The sequence below is a fragment of the Scyliorhinus torazame genome, chromosome 13 (assembly GCF_047496885.1).
Source record: "Scyliorhinus torazame isolate Kashiwa2021f chromosome 13, sScyTor2.1, whole genome shotgun sequence".
Classification (NCBI taxonomy): domain Eukaryota; kingdom Metazoa; phylum Chordata; class Chondrichthyes; order Carcharhiniformes; family Scyliorhinidae; genus Scyliorhinus; species Scyliorhinus torazame.
In genome coordinates this window covers 64773793-64786038 of record NC_092719.1, presented here as the reverse complement: position 1 = coordinate 64786038, position 12246 = coordinate 64773793, and the positions used below count along the sequence as shown (strand labels likewise).

Genomic DNA, 12246 nt, shown 5'->3' with positions numbered 1-12246 from the left:
GGAATGGCAACCCCCCATCCCTGTCCCCACCCCTGGCCAAGACACCACAAAATATTCACTCTTGTCGAGATATAATTTGGACCCTGAGAAAGACCCAAACACCCGAAGCAGCTCCAGTATTCCGCCTATTGACTCACTTGGTTCTGAAACATATAATTGTCATGTGAGAGTACCTTTAAGAAATGGGTGTTTATAAATAGATGTGTATATAAATATCTATAGTGAGTGTACCTTTAAGAAATTGGTGTTTACTACTGCAGTGATGTCAGAGAGTGGGTGGAGCTGGGCTGTCTGTCAGCTTTTTACTTTTGTTTTTGAGCAGGCTGCAGGGTGTGTTTTAGTTTCGTTTTCAGAGCTGGATAGCTGCAGTCACAGCCAGAAGGTGTATGAATCTCTCGCTGTAATCCAAAGACTGTAAATCGATCCTGGTGATTTAAAGCTAATAACAGTTGTGACTTTAACCTGATGTGCTTCTGGTAAAAGGTGTTTTAAGTCATATGGATGTTAAAAGGAAAGCTTAAAGGATTAGTTTGTGTTGTATTCTTTGGGGGTTGTATTGGAATTAATGGTTGCTAAGATGTTCATTGTATGTTTTAAAAAGGTTAACTTGAGTTCATAGAATAAACATTGTTTTGCTTTAAAAAATACTTTTATATTTCTGCTGTACCACATCTGTAGAGTGGGCCGTGTGCTCCCCATACCACAATCTATTAAAAGTTGTGGGTCAGGTGAACTCCATGATACACTTTGGGGTTGTCTAAAGCCTGGCCCATAACAAATTGAGGGATCGAGGGGGATAAAAGTCTATCTATTGGATTGGCTTAGTGAGCTTAAAGACAGTGAGGGGTGAGCATATTGTGGTTGTTTATCAGGTGTGGTATTTTAGTTTAAGTGGGGAGTGTGTTGTGGACAATGGCTCTTTCAGAGGCTCTGACGTTTTTGGGGGTGGAGACGGTCACACGCAGTACCTTACGGACAAGGACTAAAAGCAGACTGTTAGATTTGGCAAAAACATTGCAGTTAACATTACCTGACAAAATGCGAAAAGATGAGGTAATTATGGCGGTGACTAAGTATTTAAAGTTGCCTGAGATACAGTCTGACTCATTAGCAATGGCAAAGATCCAGTTGCAGATGAAGCAACTTGAACATGAAATGAGAGAAAAAGAAAGAGAAAGGGAGATACAGCTCAGGGAAAAAGAAAAGGAGAGAGAAGAAAGAAACAAAGAAAGAGATAGAGAGGAAAAGGAAAGGGACAGAGAGGAAAGGGAAAAAGTGAGAGAGTTTGAACTTCAAAAAATGGCTATGAAACATAACAGTCAGTTAAAATTGGCAGACATAAAGGGAAACATACAGTTGGAGGATAGTGATGAGGATAGTGAGAAAGAGCGTCATAGTCGAAGGCTTGGTGGGGATCTATTTAAATATGTCCAAGCACTGCCAAGGTTTGACGAGAAGGAGGTAGAAGCCTTTTTCATTTCATTTGAGAAGGTCGTGAAACAAATGAAATGGCCACGTGACCTGTGGGTATTACTGATTCAAACAAAGCTGGTAGGTCGAGCTAGTGAAGTGTTTGCATCACTACTGGAGGAGTATCTGGGACGTATAAGGACGTGAAAAAATCCATCTTAGGTGCATATGAACTAGTGCCTGAAGCCTACAGACAAAGGTTTAGAAATTTAAGGAAAGAATTTGGTCAAACATACAGGGAGTTTGAAAGGCTCAAACAGAGTAATTTTGACAGGTGGATAAGGGCTTTGAAAATAGACCGAACGTATGAAGCTCTCAGAGAAATTATACTTTTGGAGGAATTAAAAAATTCAATTCCTGTTGTAGTGAGAACTCATGTGGAAGAACAGAAGGTTAAAACTGCGAGATTAGCAGCAGAAATGGCAGATGATTATGAATTAGTTCATAAATCAAAGCTTGGTTTCCGACATCAGTTTCAGCCTGTGAGGAATAGAAACTGGGGGCATGAGAAACACTCAAGTGGGAAAGGAAAATGTGATCTGATGGGTGATAATAAGGAGGGTGTACCTCAGATGAAAAAATAAATCCAGGAGGGTGGAAGAGAAATTAAAAGTTTCAAATTTTTTCATTGTAATAAACTAGGCCATGTAAAGTCACAGTGTTGGTGGTTGAAGAAAAGCACTGGGAAGGCTGATGTGGTAAAACAGGATAAGACAGTGGGGTTTGTTAAAGTGGTAAAGGAAAGCCCAAGTGAAGCGAAGGAGGTGCAAAAGATTGTACAGCCTGATGAAGAGATAGTTGATAAGAAGGTGCCAGATCTCTTTAAAGAATTTACTTGTGAGGGTAAAGTTTACTCATGTGTATCGAGAAGTAGATAAAGAAGTCACAATTTTAAGAGATACAGGAGCTAGTCAATCTTTAATGGTAAGAGATGTGGAGTTACATAGTTTGGGAAGAATATTGCCAGAAAAGGTGGTTATATGTGGAATTCAGGGTGAGAGGAGCAGCGTTCCATTATATAAGGTAAGGTTGGAAAGTCCAGTGAAGAGTGGTGAAGTGGTAATAGGAGTAGTAGAGAAACTAGCTTGTCCAGGAATACAGTTTATCTTGGGTAATGATATAGCTGGATCGCAGATGGGAGCGATGCCTACTGTAGTTGATAAGCCAGTGGAAAATCAGACAACGGAAGTGTTGAAGGATGAATATCCTGGGATTTTTCCGGATTGTGTAGTAACAAGGTCGCAAAGTCACAAGTTAAGACAAGAGGATAAATCAAAGAGTGAAGATAAAGTTGAAGTGCAATTATCAGAAACGATTTTTGATCAGATGGTTGAAAAAGAACAAGAACAGGTGGAGGATGAGGCGGATATTTTTAGTTCAGGAAAATTGGTGGAGTTACAACAAAAAGATCTCAAAATAAAACGGATGTATCAGAAAGCATACACAGAAGAGGAATATGAGTGTATACCAGAGGGTTATTACCGTAAAAGTGCTGTCTTGATGAGAAAACGGAGACCGTTACATATGCAGGCAGATGAAAAGTGGGCAGAAGTTCATCAAGTAGTATTGCCGGTAGGGTATAGAAAGGAGGTGTTGCGAGTTGCACATGAGGTACCAGTGGGAGGTCATTTGGGAAAAGGGAAAACTCAAGCTAAAATACAAAATCATTTTTATTGGCCTGGACTACAAAAAGATGTAGTTAAATTTTGTCAATCATGCCACACATGTCAAGTGATAGGGAAACCTCAAGCAGTGATAAAACCAGCACCCTTAATACACATTCCAGCATTTGAGGAACCTTTTACAAAGGTCCTAATTGATTGTATAGGACCGCTTCCTAAAACGAAAAGTGGGAATCAATATCTTTTGACGATAATGGATGTGTCTACTAGGTTTCCAGAGGCCATTCCTGTATGTAATATTACAGCTAAAAAGATTGTGGAGGAGTTACTTAAATTCTTTACTAGATATGGACTACCCACAAAAATACAATCGGATCAAGGATCAAATTCTACCTCAAGGTTATTCAAAGAAGTTATGGATAGCTTAGGAATGAAACAATTTAAATCAACTGCATACCATCAAAAATCGCAGGGAGCGTTAGAAAGGTGGCATTAGACATTAAAGACAATGTTGATGGCTTATTGTCAAGATTATCCAGAGGATTGGGATAAAGGAATTCCATTCGTACTGTTTGCAATTAGGGATGCACCTAAGGAGTCAACCAAATTTAGTCCTTTTGAACTACTTTTTGGTCATGAGGTAAGAGGGCCATTTAAATTGATTAAGGAAAAATGGTGAGTGAGTAATCAGAACTTGCATTATTGGATTATGTGTCAAATTTCAGGGAACGATTAAATAGAGCAGGTGAATTAGCTAGACAACATTTGAACGTTGCACAAAATGTGATGAAATGGGTAGCGAACAAGAAATCCAAAGTTCATAGTTTTGCCAATGGAGCTAAAGTTTTAGTGTTGTTACCAGTGGTAGGTGAACTTTTAAAACCAAGGTTTTGTGGACCTTATCAGATTGAAAGGAAATTAAGTGAGGTTAATTATGTGGTACAAACATCAGATAGGAGGAAGAATCACCGAGTGTGTCATGTGAATATGCTTAAAAGGTACTTTGAAAGGAAGGAGAGAAAAAGGAGGTTTTAATGATTCTAACTCAAAGTGACGAACCAAATCCAGATGACTGTGAATTTGACATACCTCAAATTAAATTGGAAAACGAGGATGGTCTTAAAAATTGGGATAAATTGTTGAGTTATCTTCCAGAGGAAAAATGGACTGACCTGAAAGAATTATTGATATCACGTGGGCAAGTTTGTGGAGATAAATTGGGAAGTACTAAAATGGCTATACATGATGTAGATGTGGGAAATGCTCTTCCAATCAAACAACATCCATACAGACTTAACCCTTTAAAATTGGCACAGGTTAACAAAGAGCTTACAAATGGCATAATTGAAGTGGGTTGCAGCCAATGGAGCTCACCCATAGTGATGATACCAAAACCAGACGGTACCCAACGGTTGTGTGTGGGCTATAGAAAGGTTAATGCAGTTACAAGAACGGACTCTTATCCTATCCCACGTTTGGAGGATTGCATTGAGAAAGTGGGACAATCAACTTTTATTTCCAAACTGGATTTACTTAAAGGTTACTGGCAGGTACCTTTATACGAAAGGGCAAAGGAGATTTTAGCTTTTATGACTCCAGATGGTATATACCAATTCAAAGTTATGCCATTTGGCATGAAAAACGCACCAGACACATTTCAACGGTTAACAAACAAAGTTGTTTCAGGATTACCCAATTGTGCGGTATACATCGACGATCTGGTAATTTTCAGCTAGACATGGGAAGAACATTTGAAACATCTGATGGAGTTACTTGATCGACTTCAGGAGGCGGGTTTGGTGATAAACCTAGCCAAAGGTGAATTTGGAAAAGCCCAAGTCACTTTCCTTGGCCATACAATCGGACTGGGTCGAATGGTCACACGGGATGTGAAACCAACAGTTATTGAGGAATTTCTGATGCCCTCAAGTCGAAGGGAAATAATACGATTTCTTGGCATGAGTGGATTTGATCGAACATTTGTGCAAAGGTCATGCAGTGTGGTTGCTCCACTGATGGACTTGCTGAAGGAATGTCGAAAATTTCAATGGACAGCGTGCTTTCAACAGGCATTTGTCTGTGTTGGAGAATTGCAAGGGTCTCTGTGATCAGATTGAACTAAAGTATCTGACTTTAAAGATAAATGGCGAGGCGTAGAGAAATGGACAGATTGTACAAAGACCTTCTTGTTCAATGAGACTGCCAATTGAGACGAATTTCAGTTGGTGGAAGAAGAACAAAAATGGACTATATTATTGTACCTGTTTGCGTGTGTTGTTTTTTTTTTAAACAAAAAAGTATATTTACTATGTGCATTTCTTATAGGATAGTGAAAAGGTGAAAAATGAAACTATCTTGAAGTTGATGGTTTATTTATTTTTTCTTGGGGGCGGTTTCATGTGAGAGTACCATTAAGAAATGGGTGTTTATAAATGGGTTTGTATATAAATATCTGTAGTGAGAGTACCTTTAAGAAATGGGTGTTTACTACTGCAGTGATGTCAGAGAGTGGGTGGAGCTGGGCTGTCTGTCAGCTTTTTACTTTAGTTTCTGAGAGGCTGCAGGGTGTGTTTTAGTTTCGTTTTCAGAGCTGGGTAGCTGCAGTCACAGCCAGAAGGTGTATGAATCTCTCTGTAATCTAAAAACTGTAAATTGATCCTGGCGATTTAAAACTAATAACAGTAGTGACTTTAACCTGATGTGCTTCTGGTAAAAGTGTTTTAAGTCGTATGGATGTTAAAAGGAAAGCTTAAAGGATTACTTAGTGTTGTATTCTTTGGGGGTTGTATTGGAATTAATGGTTGCTGAGATGTTCACTGTATGTTTTAAAAAGGTTAACTTGAGTTCATAGAATAAACATTGTTTTGCTTTAAAAAATACTTTTCCATTTCTGCTGGACCACACCTGTAGAGTGGGCCGTGTGCTCCCCATACCACAATCTATTAAAAGTTGTGGGTCAGGTGAACTCCATGATACACTTTGGGGTTCTTTAAACCCTGGCCCATAATATAATAACAAGCCATTGGCATATCAGGACACCCTATGCTCTATCCGCCCCCCCGCACTATCCCTTTCCATACCCCCAAACTTCTTAATGCGATGGCCAATGGCTCAATTGCGAGTGCAAACAGCACGGGGGACTTAGGACATCCCTGCCTAGTCCCACGGTGGAGAGGAAAGTATTCTGAGCTGATGTTATTTGTGCGGACACTGGCCCTCGGCTCCTGATATAATAACTTTACCCAGTCCACAAATCTGGGTCCAATGCCAAACCACTCTAGAACTGCCATCAAGTACCCCCATCCTACCCGATCAAACGCTTTCTCAGCATCCAATGCCACAACCACCTCTGATTCCTTCCCCTCCACCAGTACCATAACCACGTTCAATACCTCCTAATGTTTGAAAAGACCTGCCTTCCTCTCACAAACCAAGTCTGATCTTCACCGATCACCTTCGGGAGGCACTCCTCTAGCCTACCTGCCAGTACCTTCGCCAATATCTTTGCAACCACGTTTAAAAATGATATTGGCCTATACGACCCGCACCCCATCTGCAGACTACAAAGATCCTTATCTTTCTTAAGAAACAGGGAAATCGATGCCTGCCCCAAAGTTTGTGGTAACACCCCCTTCCCTATCGCAGTGTAAGTATAAGCCTACTTGTGACGCTGTTAAAGATTATTATTATTAAAGTAGTGGGATTGAGAGTCAACAAGGCGACTGTCTCAGCCATCATTTCAGGCAAGGAATAGCCCACAGCCAAAGAGAATTCAAATGAGAATTAAACAACGTTTAAACTGGAGGAGACTGAAAAGAATGTTCTTTTTATTCATTTCCAACCTGTATCAGAGACTGCCTATTTAATTCAAAATCATATTTATAATTAAGCAGAGGTTTTCAATATTCTTTCCCTTTTTGTATTGTTTCAGTCTAGAGATGTGTGATGAGCAGAATAACTTCACCATGTGCCCGCTCTGTGACAGATCCTGTGACTACTGGTACCTCAGTACTGCTTGTGCCACTGCACGTGCCAGTCATTTGTTTGACAATCCCGCTACTGTCCTTTTCTCCATCTTTATGGCTCTCTGGGGTAAGAAAAATGTTTGTTCGTGTTCAACTTATGGCTCAGAGCGTGATGGCTGATGTTTGGACTGTCCTTTCCGTAAGACCATAAGACATGGGAGCACAAGTATGCCATTCGGCTCATTGAGTCATGTAGCTGGAAGTATATTTATTGGGCAGTCGTGGGAGAGCGCGTTTGCGATTTCCTAACACATCTTCACAGCGGGTGAGGTGGAGTTGGATGGTTGGTTTATCTATTATTACCATTAAATTGCTATTGATTAAAAGCATTAAGAGAGAGTATTACAGTTTCTCATACACCCACATTTTGCTTTCTTTACAAACTACTGCACAGTCAGTGATGTTGAAACCTATCCCATTGTAGTCTGCAGAATGCATGCACTGACTGACACTTGCTCATTTTTCAAAATCTCACCTGCAGCTTTGTCAAATCTATCAGTTTGGCTGGTTGAGTAATAGCCTTGAGAAGCTTCCTGAACTGTACGGAAGGAACGTCCTAAGATGGTTTGGTCTGAAGCACGGTGGCACAGTGGTTAGCATTGCTGCCTCACGGCGCCGAGGTCCCAGGTTCGATCCCGGCTCTGGGTCACGTTCCGTGTGGAGTTTGCACATTCTCCCCGTGTTTGCGTGGGTTTCGCCCCCACAACCCAAAGATGTGCAGAGTAGGTGGATTGGCCACGCTAAATTGCCCCTTAATTGGAAAAAATGAATTGGGTACTCTAAATTTATTTTAAAAAAGATGGTTTGGTCAAAGCAAATATTCTATTGTGTTCAGTCATGCTTCTGATTGAACTCAAGTTATTTGCATTCTGCCTCGGGTATTGTTGTAAACCAGGTAACAGAATGTCCTTCCTTACATTTTGGGTTCAGTTAGCCAAGTGACAGGCTCACGACCAGACATGAAGGTGTGCCAGTTTATCTTCTGAAATAATTTTCTATCTCCCCACCCCATTTCCTCCTTCCCCACTCCTCACCAGTTTGGTGTCCCACACGCATTGCAAGCCAACCAGAGGGGCAGGCACAAAGGTCATCAGTTCTCATTTGCGGCAGCATTCTTGCTTTTGCAGATCATAGAATCACAGAATGTACCATGCAGAAGAAGGCCATTTGGCCCATCGAGCCTGTACCGGCCCTTAGAAAGAGCACCCTACCTATGCCCACACCTTCACCCAATCCGTACACCTCCACCCGATCCCTGTGAACCCACCTAACCTTTTTGGACACTATGGGAAATTTAGCATGGCCAATTGACCTAACCTGCACGTCTTTGGACTGTGGGAGGAAACCGGAGCACCCGGAGGAAACCCGCGCAGACACGGGGAGAACATGCAGACTCCGCCCAGACAGTGACCGAAGCCGATGTTCATTTTAATGTCTGTAAACTCTGGAACACCAGGGGTGGGATTCTCCGACCCCCCGCCGGGCCGGAGAATTGGCAGGGGGCGGCGTGAATCCCGCACCGCCGCTGGCTGCCGGATTCTCCGGCGCAGTTTTTTTGGCGGGGCGGGAACCATGTCGCGCCGGTCGGGGGCTGGCAGTGGCCCCCTCAGCGATTCTCTGCTCCGTGATGGGCCGAGTGGCCACCCGTTTTCGGCCAGTCCCGCCGTGGTAAATCAAACAAGGCCGTTACCGGCAGGACCTGGCTCTGCGGGCTGTCTGCGGAGTCCTCGGGGGGGTGGGGGGGGGGGGGGATCTGGCCCCAGGGCTGGCCTGGCCCGTGATCGTTGCCCACCGATCTGCGGGCGGGCCTGTGCCGTGGGGGAACTCTTTCCCTTCACGCCCGCCACTGTAACGGTCCGCCATGGCCGGCGCGGAGAAGAACCCCCTGCGCATGCGCTGGGATCACGCCAGAACACGCTGGCGCTTCCGCGCATGCGCCAACTTGCGCCAGCCGGTGGAGGCCCTTTGGTGTCGGAGGATTCCGCACCTTCCGGGCGGCCCGACGCCAGAGTGGTTCACGCCACTCCTCGGCACCGGTACGGCCCGCCCCGCCGGATACCGGAGAATCCCGGCCCAGGTATTGGTCCTTCTGACCTCTGGGCCCAGATTCTCCTGGTGAAGTAAACTCTGCTCTTATTTTGTCTGAAAAGTCATCCCTCACCAAGCATAGTTATATTTCAAATGTTGTAATTACCACAGCCAGCCCAGTTCAAAATGAACTGCAATTAGTTAGCTAATTTAAAAGTGCAAGGCTGCAGGGTAGTGGTTGTCAGTTGAACACACATCTGCTTAGAGCACAAACTTAAATCATAATAATTCCCCATCAGTAATTTTGGTGTTTAAATATTGAAACCATATTGTAGCATCATATTTTCATAAGGTCTGTTTTTCATGCGTTCAGAGAGCGTGTTTAATACGCATTATTTATAAAGTTGACAAATTACAACATTACAAGAATAATCATTTGGTTTTGGAAGTCCAAAACTACATTTTGCCAGCACCCTTCTCCCAAGCTACATTTAGTTTGAGTTTTGACAGCCAGAGTCTCCCTCCATTTATATATTACTGTTCATTATCTTACCTTCCTTTCATAAACCCTTGAACATGTTGCTGTCTCCCAAATCACCTTTCATTTTCTCAGCCCTTCATGTTTGACTCTTTCGTACCAATTTCCCACTCCTGCTTAAATACTGAAATACCTCACTCAAAGATGAAAATGGAATCCTCTGTGACTGTGACCATTGTCCTTGTTTTTCACCATACTTCCGCTGTCTTGGACACGACTGATCTCCAGCCTTCTGCAATGCCTCTCTGCTATTGTCCACTTCAGTGAAACTGTTGTCTCTTAATTTCACTTCTACCTCTCCACTGACAGCATATCCAGTTTCTGTTGACAGCATCCAGATCTATACCTCCACCAACTCTCTTGATCCCTCCTTGGTTTCTGTGTCATCCAGCTCTGGATGAGCCACAACTTCTTTTGGTCCCTGCTGTCAAATCTACATCTTTTATTTCTCCTCCCGGCCAATGTCTCTGGTTGAACGGGATTGCTCACAAACTTGGCCTTCTCCTGGACCCCCATACCTTCTCCATCTCAAAGACCAGCCACATCCACCTCTGTAGCGTCATCTTGCTCCGCTGCCAGCATGCTCATCCATTCCAAGATCATCTTGAGACTCAACTATTCTAGTGCTCAAACTAAAACAGAAAGTGCTGGATAAATTCAGCAGGTCTGGCAGCATCTGTGGAGAGAGAAACAGAGGGTGGAATCTTAGCAGAATTGGGCAGAGTGTCAGATTCAGACAGAAAGCTGATGTGTACTCTACAGTTGCACAGACCAGTTTTCTCTCCAGATCTTGAGCCTCCTTAAAGAAAATAATAATAATAATCACTTATTGTCACAAGTGGGCTTCAATGAAGTTACTGTGAAAAGCCCCTAGTGTTGCTCTTTTTAGCCTTAGTTTATTAGCTCTGATTACGTCACCTTTGCTCACGAGTCGCCAGGTATCTTTCTGATACCGCCACATGGTTCAAGTTCAAGTTATGATTAATAAGTCAGCACACCGCTTAGTAAGATTGAAATCAACGGTCATTTATTATATACAACAAGTAATGTTTACACAATAATCCTACTATCTATATAATAAACCTATCACTACTGGCCAATACTTAACTTTAGGAAGAGCCCAACAGGTCAGGGAAACAAATGGCTTATCCAATCGGATCTGGCCCGTGGGATTCAAAAGGCTGCTACAGGTTGATGGCTAGGAGTCTTTACCGGATAGCGATCGCTGGATTCAAACTTACAGTTGCCGGTTGCTGTTCTTGCGAAGGTCTCGAGCAGGCGAGGAAGGGAGAGGGAGAGAGATCTGAACTTCGCCCCTCACTTTATAGGGTCCAGGGGCTTCCCGCCTCCCGGGTCGGCCCTTGACCCTGAGTCCCAAGTGATTGGACTTGTTCCCAATCACTGGGTTCGATATGTCCAATTGCGAGGCGATTCCCCGATCGGGAGTTGGTCGTTCACCTGCCTTTGTTTCGGCCACTGCAGGCGCCGACAGGTCTGGCCCGGTATTCAATTGCTAATATGTTGCAATTGTTCCCGGGGATAGCTGATTACACTGCAGATGTCTGGGTGGATGGGCTGTTAATAGCCCTGAGTATCGATCTGGGCCAACTTCCCCAGAGCCGAATATGCTATTTTGTCTGCAGCTGTCCGTTTCTGTCTTGTTACCTGCTTTTCCCAGCAGCCTTTCCGGTTAGCCATTTTAAATCGGGTTTTGGCCAAATTAATCGGGACGCAGCCATTTTACGTGGCTACACTAGTCACCACATTCGCCTATTCGGGGAGACCGGTACGGGAATTGAACCCTCACTGCTGCCTTGCTCTGCATTACAAGCCAGCTATTTAGCCCACTGTGCTAAACCAGCCCCTTAAAATACTGGACAAATCTCAGCAGGTCTGGCAGTATCTGTGAGCCATGATGTGAAGATGCTGGCATTGGACTGAGGTGGGCAAAGTAACCTGGTGTTTAAGACGTCTTGCAGCATCTGTAAGGTGAGAAAAGAGCTAACGTTCCGAGTCCAGATGACCCTTTGTCAAAGCTAAAAGACATAGAAAGTGGGCGATATTTATTCTATAGGGTGAGGGAATTAAAGATGAGTCATAGCCACAGAAACCAAGGGGAAAGAGTGTTAATGGCAGTCCCCAGAGAGAATAAAAGGTGTGAAAGGCCAAACAGCAGAGAAACTAAAATCAAAGCATAAGCTGTGACAGATGTAGATGTGGGGAGAGCGGGGACATGGGTGGGAGGGAGGTAAAATGAGAAAAAGGGGGGGGGAAGGGGGAAGAAAAGGGGAGAAAAGGTAAGGAAAGGAACACATTTTAGAAGCACCACTTTGGAAAGTGGCATCATCGGAATAAAGTGGTGCTTCGAAAATGTGCTCCTTCTTCCTCAACCGCGATTTCCCACAAGGCCCTCAACAGCGTGCGGTCCATCTTCCGCATCACTACCCTTGCCTCCTCGCCTCCCTCCCAGAACAAAGATAGAGTCCCCCTAGTTCTCACATTTCACCCCACCAGCCTCCATATCTTCCGCCGTTTTTGCCAACTCCAGCATGATGCCACCACC

General features: G+C 43.6%; 1 protein-coding gene across 1 annotated transcript in view; it reads left to right on the top strand.

Moving 5' to 3' along the window:
• The window catches only part of LOC140388072 (anoctamin-1-like), a 239442-nt gene that overhangs the window by 121965 nt on the left and 105231 nt on the right, over positions 1 to 12246 (top strand). The window contains exon 12 of the mRNA XM_072471680.1: positions 7024 to 7184. Coding sequence (XP_072327781.1) covers positions 7024 to 7184 — 161 coding nt within the window. The remainder of the gene's footprint in view (positions 1 to 7023; positions 7185 to 12246) is intronic.